The sequence below is a fragment of the Penicillium longicatenatum genome, assembly GCF_028827895.1.
Source record: "Penicillium longicatenatum strain IBT 33135 chromosome Unknown contig_6_segment0_segment0, whole genome shotgun sequence".
Lineage (NCBI taxonomy): Eukaryota > Fungi > Ascomycota > Eurotiomycetes > Eurotiales > Aspergillaceae > Penicillium > Penicillium longicatenatum.
The window spans coordinates 4,505,754-4,524,490 of record NW_026643123.1 but is presented as its reverse complement, the minus strand read 5'-3'; the positions used below and the strand labels follow the sequence as shown (position 1 = coordinate 4,524,490).

General features: G+C 49.1%; 7 protein-coding genes across 7 annotated transcripts; 3 read left to right on the top strand and 4 right to left on the bottom strand.

Annotated features, from left to right (window-relative positions):
* Window positions 1-534: 534 nt before the first annotated feature.
* Window positions 535-1,596, bottom strand: N7484_009878 (nitronate monooxygenase; the record flags this gene model as incomplete). Its single annotated transcript, XM_057120265.1, has 1 exon — window positions 535-1,596. The coding sequence occupies one exon, from the start codon at window positions 1,594-1,596 to the stop codon at window positions 535-537; it is 1,062 nt and encodes a 353-aa protein (XP_056969820.1).
* A 372-nt stretch (window positions 1,597-1,968) lies between these two features.
* On the top strand, window positions 1,969-3,639 carry N7484_009877 (uncharacterized protein; the record flags this gene model as incomplete). Its single annotated transcript, XM_057120264.1, has 1 exon — window positions 1,969-3,639. One exon carries the CDS (start codon window positions 1,969-1,971, stop codon window positions 3,637-3,639), a length of 1,671 nt encoding a protein of 556 aa, XP_056969819.1.
* Window positions 3,640-3,952: 313 nt separating this feature from the next.
* N7484_009876 (MFS transporter) lies at window positions 3,953-5,633 on the top strand (the record flags this gene model as incomplete). The annotated part of the gene is made up of 4 exons (XM_057120263.1): window positions 3,953-4,137; window positions 4,200-5,186; window positions 5,241-5,372; window positions 5,426-5,633. 4 exons carry the CDS (start codon window positions 3,953-3,955, stop codon window positions 5,631-5,633), a joined length of 1,512 nt encoding a protein of 503 aa, XP_056969818.1.
* An 82-nt stretch (window positions 5,634-5,715) lies between these two features.
* N7484_009875 (MFS transporter) lies at window positions 5,716-7,279 on the bottom strand (the record flags this gene model as incomplete). Its single annotated transcript, XM_057120262.1, has 2 exons — window positions 5,716-6,623; window positions 6,685-7,279. The coding sequence occupies 2 exons, from the start codon at window positions 7,277-7,279 to the stop codon at window positions 5,716-5,718; spliced, it is 1,503 nt and encodes a 500-aa protein (XP_056969817.1).
* A 287-nt stretch (window positions 7,280-7,566) lies between these two features.
* Window positions 7,567-12,052, bottom strand: N7484_009874 (uncharacterized protein; the record flags this gene model as incomplete). The annotated part of the gene is made up of 6 exons (XM_057120261.1): window positions 7,567-8,579; window positions 8,641-8,893; window positions 8,949-9,195; window positions 9,346-9,412; window positions 10,385-11,933; window positions 12,029-12,052. The coding sequence occupies 6 exons, from the start codon at window positions 12,050-12,052 to the stop codon at window positions 7,567-7,569; spliced, it is 3,153 nt and encodes a 1,050-aa protein (XP_056969816.1).
* Window positions 12,053-13,129: 1,077 nt separating this feature from the next.
* N7484_009873 (uridine-cytidine N-ribohydrolase) lies at window positions 13,130-14,476 on the bottom strand (the record flags this gene model as incomplete). The annotated part of the gene is made up of 5 exons (XM_057120260.1): window positions 13,130-13,675; window positions 13,729-14,045; window positions 14,101-14,305; window positions 14,358-14,365; window positions 14,419-14,476. 5 exons carry the CDS (start codon window positions 14,474-14,476, stop codon window positions 13,130-13,132), a joined length of 1,134 nt encoding a protein of 377 aa, XP_056969815.1.
* A 251-nt stretch (window positions 14,477-14,727) lies between these two features.
* On the top strand, window positions 14,728-18,461 carry N7484_009872 (PXA domain-containing protein; the record flags this gene model as incomplete). Its single annotated transcript, XM_057120259.1, has 3 exons — window positions 14,728-15,238; window positions 15,322-16,147; window positions 17,450-18,461. The coding sequence occupies 3 exons, from the start codon at window positions 14,728-14,730 to the stop codon at window positions 18,459-18,461; spliced, it is 2,349 nt and encodes a 782-aa protein (XP_056969814.1).
* Between the last annotated feature and the right edge of the window lie 276 nt (window positions 18,462-18,737).

Sequence of the window (18,737 nt, the reverse complement as noted above, 5' to 3'; positions counted from 1 at the left end):
TTGTCAAGATAAAACTCTTCATTACTGTTTTATTCCGAGATACATTCTTTTATTCTTATATATACAAATAAAGGCCGCCAAAGTGAAGGTTCTTTGGTACTCAATGATTGTGCTACGAGGGTAGATCGAATAATGTACCTTCGATGATCTCATACCGAGGTGTGACCTGTGAAGCCTATGTTTTGGCACGAAGTAACAGAGAGACTTCACAGGCTGTCGAAAGTAGGATTACAAGACGAGAATCTTGGAAAAGAATAGAGCCCTACCGGGTGATTTTGATTGTCAAGGTCCGGATAGTATAATGAACTCACGCAAATGTAAGTCGTAATCCATTTCGTATACCAGCGGCCTCCACTTTAGATCTTCATTGCATTCCCCACTAAGTCTGAATAATTATTCTTGGTAACGGATGATCATTGTCTTGTTTACTGTAGATGGTGCAATACTTCAGGGCTGCTCCTGTCGATCCTGCCAAGTCTTGTGTAGGATGGAGTGGATTCAAGACCTCAGGTGGAGGCATTCAACCTAGGCATGTTAAAAACCCAATGATTGAATTTTTTTGACAGCATCTCCTTGAACTTCTCGCACGATATCCCCTGCGCTAGCCACATTGTGGACCAATCCAACAGAGGCACCCGCATAAGTTGCAAGCCTGCCATTTGGGCCCCATCCATCATCACCAGATTTCATAGCCTCATCATGAAGACCCTTGAGCTCCTCAAAGGAAGCACCCGCCTGGTGCTCAACGAAAGATTTGTTAATAATTGTTCTTGGACTGTATTCAGCTGGCCACCCAAATGTACCACGCAGATGATTGTAGAGCAGTGTCCGTGTTGTGTTCACAGCTCCATCTGACGCACGCACGACCTCATTTTGGTAACCCCGGCTAATGCGCGTTTCATCAGCAGCTAGGAACCGAGTGCCCATCGCCACACCCGAAGCACCTAGACACAGGGCCGCTGCAGCTCCTCGTCCATCAGCAATACCTCCAGCCGCTACCAGAGGAATCTGGCTGCTCGCAACTGCGTCTGCTACCTCCGGAAACAGTGACATGATACCCATGCCATCCGTCGCCCGACCGTGACCACCCGACTCAGATCCCTGCACAACAATGACATCCGGTTTCTGGGATATATGCAGAAGTTGCTTCGCCTCTCCAAGTGTACCGATCTGAATCCAGATCTGGGTTTGGGGAGATACTTGGCGAATTTGACTCGACCAGTCATCATAATCCTTCGAACCATCACTAGGGGCATACAACCAAGCTGCACAAGGCTTGAATTTCTCAACCGCAGCGACGGCATCAGGTAGCTTGTCTCCCCAGAGTTGAAACCCGACTCCAACTGGCAATAGTAAATTTTGGGACGGTAAAGAGTTGAATATTGGCGACGAGACACGGGATTTTTGGATGAGGGCCGATGCTTCTTCGAGGTCATTCCCCATATCTGTGGTTTTAATGCCAGGGCCGATGAAGCCTAAGCCACCGGCGCGTGAGACTGCGACTGCCAGTGCTGGGCCGGACATGACACGCATCGGCGCGCTGATGATAAGCGGGCTTGATGCCCATGGATAGCGTGATAATAATTTCGCGGTCATATTGGCTGGGCCTCTGTGGTTATCGGAAGTGATTAGTTTCCTGTATGCGCATGGTGAGTGAGGGGGATTAACCGAGGTTTGTCGATGAAGTCATTCACGTCCATCTCCGAACCCCTTGTGTCTGGGATGTTTGATTGTATCTTAACAAAACAACCCAGGAAAATTCGGTAAAAATTATTAAAATGGTGCCTAGACTTTAGATGATAGAAATGTTGATTAGATGACTTCATTTAGAAAATAAATCCTTTGAGACTCGCTATTATTCAGCTTCCTTGTCCTTGAACCGTTTCAACCCCGCTACTCCCGCAAATCCCGCATTTCCCATTCGTTCCCACCATACCTGTTCTCATTATCAACGCAGCCACAGCCTTGATGCAGACCCTGAAACGGAAACGCTCCCGATTAGCTTGTAAGCCTTGCAGAGAGCGAAAAAGGAAATGCGATGGTGGTGAACCTTGCACCACTTGCTCTGACTGGGGCTACGAGTGCCACTATGAAACCCGACAAAGAAAGCCTCGAACAGTCAAGCGACCAACACCAACACCAGATGCTCAATCCGAGCTTCGATCCTCTCCACAGACTACTGTAGAGCCAAAAACTATTGATTTAGATCAATCGGGCTTGGTTCGGCGCTTAGAGGCCAATTCCGGGGCAGCTTTTGTGAGGAAGCTTGGCCTCAAGATTGATCCTGCAAAGGCACCGAAGCTCAATCTCTTTGGGTGGAATATTGGAACTCGGAAATTGTCGACTCAAGATATCCCCACTTCTGCACTTTCGATCATTGAGATCACGTCGCTTGAACACATAAAATCTTTGGCGCAAGTGTACTTTGATAAAGTGGATCCATGCTATGGGTTTATCGATCGTCGAAATTTCTTCGAGAGACTGAACGCACGCTGGCTATCACCACTCATCCCCGATATTTACGAGAGCGTTTTATCGGGGGTTGCCGCAATTGGTTGTCTATTCTCCCAAAGAAATGCCACAGTCACGGAACTGCACTTGGTGCGAACGGCCAACTGCTGCTTGAATATGCACCACCTGAGTGGTCCTCCATCCATCGATCTCTTAACTGGATGGGCACTGAGATCTATCTACCTTCGTCTAACAGATTCACCATATTCGACTTGGATAGCTAGCTCAACCCTTATGCATCTGCTCGAGGCCGCAGGCCTTCACCCCGAGACACCTGAAAACTCAGTCCTTCCTCACAGTGCTCAATGCGACCCCGATATTCGGAGACGACTGGTTGGTGTTGCGCATCACTTGAATATATGGACCTCATTCGACCTGGGCCTTTCACGAGTATCGTTCCAAAAGAGCGACCTACCACTACCTCCATCACCTAAACCAGGTGACTATACCGATGAAATTCTTGGTCTTTTACCCATTTCAATTAGCCTTGATCCAGGGAGAGCAAAAGATGAGACCGATCTCACGTCGACTCTAGCGAAGCTTCTGGACGGAACACATACACAGCCTCCATCGGTTCTCGCACAATGCAATCTCGCACTTTGCATTCTTCGACGAATCCATATGCAGAACTTGGATATCTCCTCAAGTCTAGCCGACCGAGTTTTAATTCTATTGAAGAAGGGACTCGGCTGTGCTAGCAGTATGGTGCTAGATTGCTCACCATGGCATCAGGTCGCAAATGTGCCTTTTCAAATCATTTGTGTTCTCCTGACGATGGACACTCGACCATCGCTAGCTATACTTCCCGAGGCAATGCGCACCCTGGGTTTGGTGGCATCTACCTACGATACGGAAGCTTTGGCAGAAGCCTATAGCACAGCCTGTCTGTTGGTTTTATTGCATCAGCAACGCAGAAAAGATGATATAACTATATTGGGAGAGGCACTCAATGTTCACCAGCAAAATAGACTGATAGAGTCTCCCCCGCAGCTCAACCCCAATTCTGAGGAATACTCGTGGCTTGGAGCGCTCGTCGCTGATCTCCCCGGTCTACAAAGGATAGACCTTGACCAATTTTTGAACGCAGATATGATGGATACGTCTTCCTTTTCAGGTGGTTCCATCTAATGATTGGAGATTTATATATAGTGTTTTCACTCTTTTATTTGTTTCAAAGTGAAGAGTCTTGTATGGGGTTTCGGTACTTATTGTGGCGAATCCAACATCGCGATTGCGGCTCTTGCGGGAATTGCGGCCCCAGTTTGATAACATCATAATAGACACCGTTCATCCCGCAAAACATCCGTAATAGCCATTAATTTTAAAGACATCAGCTATTGCGGAATCGACAACAGAGATTCCTAACAATTTAGTTGTGATGCCACCTCCATCCTTGTCTTAAAGAGCCTTCTACTTCAAACACGTACAACATTTCTACAATATGCCACCGACCGAGTCAAATACGGGAAAGGAATCCGTGATGCAGCCAGGTACCATGAATGAGAAGTCATCTTTACGACTGGAAGAAACTTTTCCGCCTCCACCTCCTAACCTCGAAGCCTATGTCGTTGAATTCAATGGCCCCGATGACCCGACACATCCTTACAACTGGAGACTATCTGCCAAGTGTGTTTGTTTTCCTCTAAAGCCTTGACTTTGCAATCGCTCACGAGAAGTTTGAAACTCAGGCTTTTTCCCGCTATATTAGTCTGTTCAGGGACATTCATCGTATCATTAACAAGCGCCATCTTCGCCCCGGGGATCGACAAAGCCAGCGCAGAATTCAATGTCAGTTCAGAAGTCGGATCACTTGGCACATCTCTATACGTCCTTGGCTTTGCATGTGGGCCTCTAATATGGGCTCCCGCCTCCGAGCTACGTGGAAGGAAATGGCCTTTAACCATCGCCATGCTTGGCGGAGGCATTTTCACAATCGCGTCAGCCGTAGCCAAAGATATACAGACACTGATAATCTGTCGCTTCTTCGCTGGGATGTGTGGTGCGAGTCAGCTCACTGTTGTTCCCGGCGTCCTGGCAGATGTCTTCGATAACACATATCGGGGGATGGCTATCTCGCTGTATGCTTTGACAGTATTTGTTGGTCCATTCACAGCGCCTTTTCTCGGTGGATTCATTACAGCGAGCTACCTGGGATGGCGATGGACGCTTTATCTACCGGCCATTCTGAGCTTTGTTAATGGGTGTATTTCGGTTTTCTTTCTTCGTGAAACCTATGCCCCTTGTTTGCTTGTTGCGAAAGCGGCTTATTTACGCCAGCAGACTGCCAACTGGGCGATTCATGCCAAGCACGAGAAGATTGAGGTGGACTTGATGCAGCTTGTGGAGAAGTACTTTACGCGGCCGTTGAAGATGCTGACCACCGAGCCGATTATTCTTCTTGTCTCCCTCTACATGTCCTTTATCTATGGGCTAGTGTATGCGCTTCTGGAGGCTTATCCTTATGTCTTTCAGCATACATATGGGATGAACATCGGAGTGGATGGACTGCCATTCATCGGCTTGATCATAGGTCAGCTCATTGCTTGCTCTTTCATCATTTCCCAGCAGGGGACCTATGCACGAAAGCTAGCCGAGAACAAGAATGTCCCTGTGCCTGAATGGCGACTAACTCCCACTATACTTGGGGCTCCAGTATTTACAATTGGAATTTTCTGGTGAGTGTACGTCTTTTTATTTGGTGGACCATACGCTTATTTGTCTGTTTTTAGGTTCGGCTGGACGAGCTTTACTCCTGCAATTCACTGGGCTGTTCCCACTGCAGCGGGAGTTTTCATTGGATTTGGAGTTCTGTGCGTCTTTCTTCCGTGCTTCAATTACCTGGTCGACTCTTATATTTCACTGTGAGTCCGCGTTGCAAATCTAAAGTCTTCAGAAAATTAACCAGTGATTATAGCGCCGCGTCTGCTGTTGCCGCCAACATTATACTGCGCTCATCGGTCGCTGCAGGCTTTCCGCTATTCACCAAGCAAATGTTTGAGAACATGGGAATTCAGTGGGCTTGCACGCTACTTGGATGCTTAGCCGCGGTCATGATTCCAATTCCTCTTGTGTTCAGAGCCTATGGGCCATCCTTGCGAGGGAAGAGCAAGCTCTTTCAGTAAAGATTGAATTGTTCAGCAAAAATTATGCCGGGAGCTTGTGCGTCAAAAAGTGATATATTGAATTGGTTTGCAAGGATACCGACTAATGTACTCTTCCTGCCTTAGACCTCAACGAAGCACCATAATACCAAATAATCAATGGAGCCGGAAGCCCAACAAACAAGCCAATAAGTCCAATGGTGGTATTACCCCAGCCATATCCGAGTACATTGTACATAGTCGGCGCAAAAAGCGGGAACAAAAAAGCTGTAAGGCTGCACAAGAATTGCTTTGCAGCACCAGCACTTCCAGTGTGCTCTGGGTATGCCTCCATAACATATGCCGTCAGCGGCATGCTTGTAATCTGCATTCCAAGCATAGTGATGAATACACCGATATCAACGATAATCCAATGTAAGCGATAATGGGCTGCCCATCCGTAAAGGAACAGACCCAATGGACCAAGGAACGCTCCTGGGAAGATAGAAGGTGTGCGAAGCTCCGGACTGTGCTCACCATTGGCGCGGGCTTTGAGTCTATGATACAGGCCATCCATCATTTTTGCACAGATCTGGCTACCTGCAATTTCACCAAATGCAACCGCAATGTAGTGCAACCCGCTGATCTCAATAGACTCGTTGTATTGCTTAGTCCATAGATCGGAGAAAGTAGATAGCACAATGTATAAAATACCATAATAAAAAGCGGAGATGAGCGAGGCAATCTGAATAATGGGGTGGAAGGTCAAAAGCCGAAGTGGACGGACCAGCGCTCTTCCCAAAATCCTGGTGGGTGATCTGTTTGCGTTGAGACGTTCATCTGCGGTGTAGTACCGGGAATCACCTGTCTCACGTCGAAGACGCTGCGCCCGACGATGCAGGATCAACGGCTCGTATGTCTCGTGGAAAGAAGTGAATGAAACCACGATCATCACAGCTTGAAAGATAGATGTTGACCAGAACATCCAGCGCCAGGTAGTGCGCTCTGCCATGAAGCCTCCAATGATTGGACCTATGCTACAGATTAGCAAAATAGATCTTTTCCCCAAGATATCACGATCAGGAACACAAACCGACAGCTGCACCCAGAAGAGGTATAAGCAGATAAATGCCCAAAGAACGACCACGCTGCTCTGGCCGCCACACATCACCGAGGACCCCATTAGCTAGCGAATAGATAGCACTAGCACCGAAGCCCGCCAAGAATCTTGATGCAATTAGCAATTCCTTACTAGTCGCAAATCCACACGCAATATTCCAGATCATGAACCAGATATTCGATGCATGTAGAATTGGCTTCCGACCATATACTTCCGACAAAGGTCCGATAGCCAGGGGACCAAATGCAGTGGCTAGCAGGTAAATCGATAATGCCATAGCCGACTCAGCAGAATTCATATCGAATTCTTTGGCTATTGTCGATAAAGCCGGGGCCATGATAGTGGATACCATGATGCGGTTGAAGCCAGTCGCGGAGAGCACGTCAGTGACGGCCCATTTCCGACCTGATCGCCAATCCTTGGGGTTGTCTGGGTCGAAGGGGACTGCAAATGCTACTAGGAATGGGTCCTCTGTTTTGCTGGGATGGCTGGCTGGAGCCACTTCAATGTCGGTTGGGCCAATGGCCCCGATGATGTCGGCATCGAGTTCATGATCTTCGGATGGCATGTTTTCTGAGCGCTGGTTGGACTTGAGATTCAAATAGCTGCTTTGGTGAACATGGAGAATTCTGAAGTATAAATAGAAGAGAAGCGGTGATCTGCTATCTCATACTCGGATATCGGTCGGCTCCGATCGCTTACTCCGAAAATCCGAATGCGAGATAGTGGTTCGATCTCGGGATCAATGCATGTCAAGATGAATTGAATTGAAGATACAGGTTGCTGAGTCAAATAATCAACAATGACCATATGTAATCAAGATACACCCGATTCCGACAATGTCCACTCGACTCACTAATCCGAATTACTATCATAGAAGCTATTCGCAGTCCACCCGTTCACAGCCGAGTAATCAGCAAAAGGCGAAGTCCCATGCAAAACCTCATAATGCCTCCTAGCCCCACATTCCCTCAACTTAGTCGAGTTAGCATGAATGCACCGATCTTGCAAAATACCGGCAATCTGTCGGCCCGCATCCCGGCCCTCGAACCAAGCACCATGCAAGAAACCGAAGTAGGTGGGGCTAGTGGCCTCGCCCGCAAACCAGAGCCGACCCGTGTTGGCACGCAAATTCTCGTGCATCTCTAGCGTCGTCGCTGGAGGCCAGTTGGAGTAGCTACCGTGTGCCCAGGGCTCTGTGCTCCAGCGTGGATAGAGAAAGGCTGTTGGCTCGGGGATTGTCTTTTCTGGGAACATCTTGCGTAAGACGTCCATTATTTCTTTCTTGGTTTGCTCGTCTGATTGGCGTTCTGCACGCCAGGAAAACTCGTTTGTCACCGTCACGAAGAGGATGTTAGAGTCTGGGAGAAACTGTGGCATGGAGAGGGATTGGAATATGGGGTACCAGCCTCGGAGGCTTGGGTCAGCATAGAGGAAATACTGAGTGTTGGTTGGCCAGAAGGTTTCGTTAAATTGCATGAAAATCTTGGTGTAGGTGCCCATTGTGAATTTCTGGATGGCGGTTTGTTTCCATTCAGGGAGTGCAGGTGTGAATTTGACTTCATCGCTTTGTAAGACGCCTAGAGAGAATGTACAGATGGCATATGCTGCGGTGATGCAGCTGCCATCCTTGTTGTGTATTGTGACTCCATCATCAGAGTATGAGATTTCCGTGATCTGTGTATTGAGATACAGTCGCGGGTCATCCTGCTTGAGAAATGTGGCAGCCTCTCCTTTGAATATAGTGTTGAATCCGCGCTGGTCAGTCACGAAATTATCGTGATCACTGAAGACGTTAGAGGTTAGGTTATCGCCAGCACAGCCAAAAACCAGAGAGCTCTCCAGTGGGTTGAAGTTATCCTCAAAGTCTGGCAGAAGACAAATAAGCCCATGAAACAAATTTAAGCAGGTGAATCCACGAAAACCTACCCCATTTCCACCAGTCAACGGCCTGTGCCTCCATATCATGCTTACCCGGGCTCCAACCCGCTAGGGCCAGGCCAGATTGAGCCGTCTGATCCTGAAGATTCCTAGAAAGAATTTCACCGGCCTTCTGATTGGCAATATCATAGGCATTGTCATATTCAGTCAACAGATGGCTATAATCTGAGTATCCATTTTCATTGTAGGTCGAAACATTATCATAGTCGGAGTAATAAGTCTTCAGATTATATTTTTGGGCCTACTAAACCCATTACTTTATGCTTCAGTGACGGTCGGGCCTGTCTTATACGTACCAGAGTCCATATGGGGTTTTGGGGACCGCCTGGATTCCCAAGACCTTGCACCTGGACGAATAGATCATTAGTGTGAAGATCATACGCCCAGTGTAGTTCAACATGCCCAATTTGCGCCCATCTCAATTGTATAAGGGTTTCCAGTCTTCGGATCTTTGCCAAAAGGTTTGTGCCAAGCTCGGCCTCCGATTGTGTCCCGGTACTCCAGGATGGCAAAGTCATGGACCGAGGCATTAGAAAGAGCTTGCTGCGAACGGTTAGATAAGAAGCTAACAGGATCCACAGTAGAAGTTGTGGGAATAACTCACAGCCGCGGTAATGCCTGCAACTCCACCTCCCCTCCAGATTATTAGCTCCGAGTCAGGAATAGGGAAGCCAAATCCCAGCCGGTGCTTACAGAATAGCAACAGTCGTCTTCTTGCATTTCCCCTGATCTCTCGACTGGTGTGGCACGTAGGCAGCAGCTGGAATAGAGCAACTAGCCAAGGCCGCCAAGACGGATAGATGAGGTAAATGCATAGCGCTGAAGAATGTCCAGACAGTGTGTTTTGGAATGAAATCCAAGGGTGAAAATGTCGTAATAAATACTGTCGCATAGTGTGCTGCACGGATGTGGAGACCTATTTGAATACTGCATACAGTAGGTACATAGATGCCTAGGATCGACAGGGTCATGTAACCTCTACTAGATCCGCATGTTCCAAGATGCAAGATCGGGTAAGTCCATGCGGAACTGGGTTATCCATGCAATGATCATCACAGCTATACCTCATTGAACATACTATTCGTGCGACATTGGTACCATCCCCGCATCTGTAACTTGAGAAGATGTGGGTTCTCATTACATTTGAGCTTTGCGGGACTAGTGAGTAATTACAATGGAGATAAGCACGCCTATTAGTAGAGAAAAGCGGCTTTTCCAATAACCACCCAGTTCGAACTGTTCCTTAAATGTACTGCAGGAAAATCAAAATGTAACACCATCCTGCTATGCAAAAGTGATAAAATGAAATATGATCCCAAATTGTTCAAACGCCCGCAAAAGACAGCAATCAACGCCCTCAAAACCAACGGGTGACCGGAGCCGGAGGATGACTTAGCACCGCTCAATGAGAGCGCCACCGACAAAAGTGAGCCCAGTGCTGGCAACCGACTTGGCGTTGGAATTGGCACCGCATCGGCTCCACCTACCGGAAAGAATAAGACGGACGAGTCATCATGGCACTTTCCGGTTTTAAAGAGAGTTGCTGATAGGGGGAGCTTCCCGGATCGTAGTAGAGACCCTCGATATGACCAGTTTCTCGACAAAGAGAAATATAGTAAAAGCCAGAGATAGTAAGGCCTTGACGCGAATCTGTCGGGGTGATGAAACACCGTTCTATTGCACGTTAGTAAGACTTTTAGAAGGGAAACATACGGGGTCTTGTGAAACCTACCCTTCCATCGCATCAAGATCCACCCTTGCGTGAGTTTCTCGGTAACCCATGTACGGCTAACAAGATTCTTGGCTATGTCGGCATCAGACAGGTCCTTAAATGGCTGGAGCTCTCGCCAATAGGTGGAGTCAGTGTCCGCATCTGCTTTGAAGTTCTTTGTCTCGAGGGTATGTTGGTTGAAGTCAATAATTTCTCCTTCCAAAAACGTCACGATATGGGCATCTTGAGTCGGAGAAGTCTTGTCGGGAATGTTGTAGGCCTCCATTGTGCCAGAGAGGGTCATTTCGTGGTAGTTGATATGGTGAATCGTGACCTTAACGGGCCAGTTCTCGTCGCGAGTGTTAGCTTGATATCGCCGTCCACTGGTCGTGGACACAGTAATCCGAGCGTTGCTATCGCTTCCATTGACAATGACAGGTTCACTTGGTGCATTCGGACTTGGTATTCGCGCGGACATGACCGAGCAGCCTGCATTTGCAGCCCTTTGGCAACCAGTGAAGACAACGCCGGGCTGGAGCCAAGAAGAGGCTGCTGGTGGGGCGATGGTGCTTGTATCGAGAATGAAATCGCTAGAGAAGTTCTCAGGTGACAGGAAACCCCTTGCGTGAGCCGAGCTGATACTCTCCTCAACGGAGTTGGAATAGCGCAAATAATCGAGGTAGCTGATTGTATCCTTCAAAAGCGAGTCCCCAGGGCTTCCTGAGTATAGCTGCCGGTGTGCGGCAGCCCGAGCACGCAAATCACTGTGGGTGAGGATCCGATGGGGGTCACCTCGATTCGTGGGTCGGTATCGGTATGCCCGGGACGAGGATGAACCCACTCCCGGTCGCTCGGTCTCTTCTGACTCGTCGTTGGCCCGGCTATATCTGTCCAAAAGGTAATTCTCCAGCGTGCGGGTTCGTGATAACCGGGGTTGTCGCCTTGCCGACTGCAACAGGGCCTCCATCGTCGAGATCGGGGGATTCCGAGACGGATTTTCCCTTTCAGGTGTTTCCTCTCTGTCCGTAGCGTTGGTGGGCGGGGTGCGACCAGTCGGTTCACGTCGCCGGGGTCGACTTGATGACGTACTGCGGTCTGAGATGGCATGGAGGAAGGGCTGGATCTGGTCGTCTTCTGATTCGTTGGCACGGCGAATGTCCTCGTCCTCATCATCTGACCCGGGCGCCCATCCATAGAGCGATCGGGGATTTGATCGGCGGCCCTCGTAGGTGGGCATACTGGCTGAAGTGGAATCTCCGTGTGGACGACGTACAATAGGGATGCGATGGGTTATCTCGACTGATACATTGGGATCATCCACCTCCATGCGATCCTCTTCGTCTTCCATCGGCTGCGAGTAGGATGGAGGGTACCGGCGATGACGAAGTCGGGTAAGGGCGGGTGACGACGGATTATGTGAATTATACAGTAGGGCGCGAGAACGAAGAAAGTTTACATTCTCGTCGTGGGCGTTACCGCTCTCCACGGCGACGGTATCGAAATCCCAGTGGTCAAGGTGCGATGACGAATCAGGTGCCGGCGTCGTCGGGGACAACGTTGGAGTGCCGTGCTATAATATCTAGGGTTAGCGCGCAGTTCGCGATACCGGCATGGGATTTATGGGATAGGCCAGGGGTGGAGTGTGGGATGTCGCGGAGAACATACTGATGCCGAGTTGGGAGGCGGCATCTCCTCACTGGGCCGGATTCCGCGGTAAGGGAGCGGGAAGACAAGATGACAATACGAAGAGCCCAAATCAATGAGAAACACTAAATTTTGATCAAGTCAGAAGGGGAGAGTGTTCAACCGGCGCAACTCTGAAAATGTGGAGAGATGTAGGTTGAATGACGTTTGGTTGTATTCTGCCGACGCGACACAAAAAACTGTTGCCACCTTCAACCACTGAACCTTGGAATGGATTTCCACATTTCTGGGGAATAAAGATCTCCTATTTTCTCTTTCTTCTTTTCCAGATTGGAGTGGCCCGATCAACATCGTATAGTAAGAGGACTAACGACGCCACATCTCCTGACCGTTGATAATAATCACAATCGGAACAAAACTGATTGTTCATTGTTCCACTTAGACAATACTAACACAGGTAACCATATATGATCCATGGATAGAACCTTGGAACTCCTTCTATATACTTTTAAAGTAAACAACACTGGGTTTAAGTGTGCGACACATCAAGTCAAAATCTAGCTCGTGCATTAGAATAGCCGTTATGGATGAGGCTTGGCGCCATTATATGCATTCCTACGCTAATGCCAACGAACTCCAAGCAATCGATATCCATCGCAAAGGAGCTGCCTCAACATTCTAGAATGGCGTGGCGAAGAAACTTATAAAATTTCAATTAATTGAACACTAAAAGGCCTCAGCTCTGTCCTGGCATTCAATCCTCCTGTTATACCCGCTGCTTCAAAAAGCCCGGGGGCTCGGTCAGCATCTCCATATATGCCTGGTTCGTGGTGACCCTTAAAGTCGGGACTGGGCAAGCAGCCAAGGCTGCCACTAGATATACCTATGATGAAGAACTTACCCGAGGTGGAGCCCTGGAATTACGACGCTATACGAACTGGTGCTGAACTTATTGTCAATTAAATTGCAAGGAATCTACATAGCTCCCACTCTATATTCTAATTATGTAGCCATCAAAAATCTCGGGGCCACGGGTAGTGCAGGTCGGTACTATGTGCAATGAGTGCCCCTCCCAGGTCTAGCAGATCCACAAATCTAAATTCAACACAAGCGTTCAAGTACTTATTTTCCACGAGCTGCATTGCTGTCGTCGGCGAGCTGCACACACTCCAGAATCAAGTTCCAGAATGCCTCAAGGTCGACACCACGGGGAATAGCAACACCAGGTCCCTCGACTGGAGCAGCCAACGAGCGTCCCAGTTGGCCTGTGGTAGACACATCTTGACCGTGCTGACCATCAGTGACAATACTGACAGCGAATCTTTCGCCTCCTTTATCATCAAATTTGATAACTTGGTCTGGATGTTTCTGTGCGAAAGCTGGGTTAAGGTTTGACAGTATCACGGCCACCGCTAGAGGATCATGCAGTGGCGGACCAGTAGACAAACCAAAGACCTTCTCATACGTTCCCGCAAAGAAGAGCAGAAGAGCATGTAGGATTTGTCGAATAACTGTCGGTTCTTCAGATGCGTCTTTGCCACCATGCAAAATGCGGGTTTGAATTTCCGGCGAGGCAAGCACTTGGTGAGTCAAGTCCAAGCTCATTATAGCTGTCTTGGCTGCCAATGGAGGATTGCTGAAAATTGCCTCCGAGGATTCGGGATCGCACTTTGAGGGTGAATTAGCAGTTGTCCTCGTGCACATGAATGTAGATAACCAACATAAAGATTGAACTCAGCCCAGGGAGTCACATTTCCAATACGTGATTTTTCACCTGGCAGCCTGCTCATAGGAGCATCTGTGAACCCATTGCCGACGGCACCTCCCATGATACTCAGGCCAGCGATGTGATCCACAACCTCAGGAAACGTTGCAAATAACAGAGCAACATTAGTCAAAGTACCAGTGGCTACAACCCACGGAGTACCTTTAGGTTGAGCTAAAAGTGCATCCCGCATAGCTAAGATCGGGTTCTTATCTGTAATTGGTGCCACGGAGGCCTTAGGAAGAAGGTCTGTTCCATCAAGGCCCGATTCACCTATCCGATAAGGTCAACATTGCATATATTCCTTTCCTGCTTGAACTGGGCTTACCATGAATGTCTGGGGCATGAAGAGCGGGCCGTGAGAAAGGCTTTCCGCTTCCCGGATACACAGGAACCTCTGGGCGGCCGATGGCTTCCAGAATACTCCCAGCATTCGCGGTAGTCTTTGCTAGAGAGGCATTGCCATGAATGGTTGTGATTCCAAGTAGCTCCAAAGCAGGGTGTAGAGCAGCAATCAGAATTGCGAACGCATCCTGTAGATACGCCTTTTAGTATCTTGTAGTTGTGGATAGGAACAAGACTTACATCATGGCCTGATGAGAGTTAATTTAGTAAACTCTGAGGCATGAAAGAATGATTCACTCACCAGGGTCGCAGTCAAGCCAGAGTGGGGTCCGAGTCTCATATCCAACATTAACCGTCATTGCTAAAGTGCCCAAGGGGAGAGTTGATGAGTCAAAGGGGCTCACAATGGAGTTGGGGTAACAACATATCTCCCCGCATGCTGATAAGCTTCCTATCTCCTGCCCTAAGCCCTATATTCCCGATATGGAAATTCCAAATCGTTAACTTCGCGACAAGCTGTCGTTTGCTTCCATCCAGAAGGGTTGAACCCCTGGAATTCTGTCAACTTCCCTGAAATAAACTCAAAGACGGCTTGCGCATCTGCGATGCCATGACCGACCTTCTCCGCCCCGGTCTGCAACCGGTCTCCCACCTCAAAGCTGGACCAACAACCTCCAGCTCCAGATCCACCGCCTTGCCTTCTCCGATTCAGCCGTCTGTGACACGTCCATCTTCTCGGTTGAGGACCCAAAGAGCTTCTCATCGAGATGAAGCAATAGATGCTGGAAGCGAAAAAGCCACCCTTGCTCTCATTCGACGCGTGCTCTGCCCTCAGGCAAGCAACCATGGCGCCTCCTCTCCACAGCCTCCAGAAGAGCTGTTACCTCCCCTCACGAGCTCCAATGACGTTGATCGTCAACTCTATGCGATTTTGGCCATTATAATGAAAGAGTTTGTCTATTCGTGGTACTCGAAGATCACCCCGGATCAGACATTCGTAAATGAGGTCCTACACGTCATTGCACACTGCACCCGAGCTTTGGAACAGAGAATCCGGAAAATCAATGCTGGACAGTTGATCCTGGATGAGATTCCAGCATTGGTGGAAGCACATATAACCTGTAAGACCCGACTGTCTCAGTATTGAGTCCTAGCGGAGGGAGATAAAAAGGCAATTTCTAACTTCAACGGCAACTTTTTATAGCCTACAGATTAGCCAAGCAACGATCTCATCTATCTGGATTGACAACGTCACATAGAGCGCTCTACCATGAGATGAATCCCCATCCTGGCTTATCCCCAGTCCCTGATTTTGCAGATCCTGATACAATTAACGCGCAGTCTGAGAATGAGGCAGTATACCGACAACTACTCGTCCAAGGCACTTTGGCAATTTTGCTACCTACGGATGACCTGGAAAATGGTAGCCTTCGCACATTAGTCGGAGACATTCTGGCAGACTTGATCCTGGGCAAAGCAGTTGGGGATAGAATCTGTGAAGGAGTGTTCCTCTATGAAGTCACCATTAAGCTCACGGAGATAATGAGACAACGTAAAAGCTCTGAGAATACGGGCTCCACGAGCGCTGCCCCTACGAATCGACTAGAGAAATATGGTCTACTATCAACCAACGACGAGCCTGTCAGTCCGCAACCAATCAGCCAATCGCAGGTTACAGTCTGGATATGGAACGTTCTCCAAATTATCTATGTTTGTTACGTTGCCTTGCGTTTCATTGCGACGGGCCTATTCCGCGTCGCATCGAATCCAGGGCCAGGATCCTCGCACGGAGCCGGTGTTTCATTTCCCGTTGCAACGCCAGAGCTTCCCAAGGAGGGCATCAAGTCCTTCTTGTCAGACGATATCACCAATAAGCGCCCTGTTCTCGACTATCGAGTGGTCTCGATGGCTTCGCAGTTATTTGGGATGTCCCGAAGAATGCCGTGGCTTTCTGGGCTTCTTGCTCTTATCCAGCACCTGATCCTGGCCGGGCCAGGTCGGATTGGTGACACGGACGGAGTCCTTGACAGGTGAGTCTATTTCCATCCGGAGCATTTTCCTGTATCTTTTCTTGTTTTATCCCTCCGGGCTCGGGCCTCCCGAGACCGCATGAACTCTCGACTGTGGAGCTACAACGATCTCTGAACCACGATCTTCGAGGGTCAAGTGCCACTTGTGCAAGTCATGGTGGGACGAAGAAGCGTCTTGCTCGCATGCAGTTGCGATCACTTGATCCTGTAAGAAAAATTGCATACGAAACGGTGATGGTAATATACGGTGGCTCTTACTTGCTGGTACGGTCATTACCGTCATGCTGACGGAGCGACTCTGGTTTATGATTGGCCAGTTGCAACTTGGTCCGAGCATCGATTTGCGTGCAGGGTTCCTTTTCTGGGTCTACTTCCTGCGTCTCATTTTTCTGTCGTGATAGCGCCGGGGCCCGGCCCTTTCCGTGCCGCATTTCGTACGCTGGATCTCGAACTACTGCCGAAATCCGTTCATTTCCTCGAAGTTGCGATCTGCAAAAGGAATCAAAACAAACAGGAAAACGCAGAAAAAAGAAAAGAACGCCAACAGAGAAAGTTCCTGGCTGCCGAAGGATGTTCAAACTTTACTTCGGCCGGACGGGGCAAATCGCATGCACGAGCAGAAATCGTCTGATGCCGATCCTTCATCGGTGGGCGATGAATGACCATGCCCTTTCGAGAGCCTGCATGAAAAAAAAATATATTCGTCGAGGCTAGTGAATTTCTTTGCCTGGGTCCAATCAGCGAAATTCCTGGTAGCGAGATTTCGAATTCGCATCCTGACCGAGGCAGGCGCATGAAGCCCGCAGGTTGGTGCCAGGGCCAGGCACGCTACCGGGATCTTACCCGCCTGAAAGAGAGGGGAAAGGGAACTAGGCAAAGAAAAGGCACAGCCATAGACCAAGAAAAAAAAAAGAATGAGGCAGGGCCCGCATCTCGCCTTGTTTTTTTCCTTACTTGCTGGTCGCCTTGAGGTTTCTAGGAGTGACATCCCTGTTACACACCAGATAAATGGCCCAAGCTCCCAGCTCACATCCACTAAGCCGATCATGCTCCGCCTACCCACTCCACTTCGCTCTCACCCTAGTAAATTGGGGTCAAACCGAAGCTCTTTCTGGCGGTGGGATCGAAAGAAAAAAAAAAAAAATACATGACCGCGGCTTAACGTCCCGGCAAAGCTCCACAGTCGAGAGAGCAACAAAGAAAACAGAGCCATATTCCGCTTCACTTTACTTTTTGTCTCTTCGGTTCGGCCGATGTCATAATTCATTATTTGAGATCTTTGGCTGACTCCACTCTGTCTAGATTCCTCCGGGAAACCATTGAGGAGTACGTCCTGCCCCCCACTTTGTTGCCCAACCTTCTTCTCGCAACAAGGACCACTCTTTTCCCGGCCAATGCCCGCCCAGTAGCTGTAGCGGCCACTACGAGTAGCATTGGTGCCCCGGCTACAACTCCGCAGGTGTCCGTGCCCGCTCTAACGCTTAGTGCGAAAGGCCTCACCACGGCACCAGCTCCCCAAATACCCCATACGGAAAAAGTCAAGGTTATTCCTGGTAGCGAGGCAATAGGTAAAAGTAGTGTCGGCAGTAGCAGCAATCATGCTACTAGCGGGAGCAACGGTGGCAGTCAGAGTAGTGGTGGCGTCAATGATCAGCTGCCCGCAGCACCAGCGGTACTACCAGGACCTACTCCATCTCCATTGACGGCAGAGGCGATCCAGGACTCAACAAACTCACCAACGGGATCGGAGAAAAAATCATCGCTCCCTGATTCCGAGATCGCCACTACCAAGCGGCGATGTGCAGCTAGTCTCCTGGCTCTGATTCCGCCCAGTGTCGCACGAACCTTCTTCGGCGTTCCGGCCTCATCCAAACGTGATGGTACCTGCAGCACCACCACTGGGAGTTTGTCCTCCCTCACCACCTCCCCGTCTTCTCCGTCTCCACCCGTGTCAAGCGATGAGTCTGGTGGGGGCCAGTCGTCCCAGGGGACGAAGCGGACGTCACCATGCTCATTCCCACACGACCCCTCGGCGTCTACCCTGCCAGGGCCCAAAAATGGCGATTTCATTGCCGCTGAGACATCGCGCACAGACATGGATGACGAGACCGAGGTTGGTCCGGACAAATTGTTCCTCTTGCAGTCGATCGAGACCGATCTATTAGATCCCTTCTCGGATGAGTACTGTAACAAACATCTTGTCTACTCCATTATCGAGACTGTTTTCGCTAGAATCCTCCCTGAACTGGCTGAGCACAGTGTCGCAGATCTCATGGAGGATCGGGGCATTGTCCCCGTGCCCGCTGGCTTCTAAGTGCATACGTACATCCTCGTGATGCTAAATTTCACTTTCGGTTCCTGCATGATACATAAGTTTCTTTCCTAGCGATATACTTTAATGAGACACGTTTTTGTACAAGGCTACAAGTGGTTAGTTTGAATTTACTTTGGTTCTTGATCACGCATAAAATAGATTGTAACTTGAACGTAAGTGGACATTTCAGGGGGAAGGGTATAATATAATGTGTCAAGTCTTCGAGTAAAAAACACGAAGAGTAGTCATACTCATCACGGCTTTAGACCCGAAAAG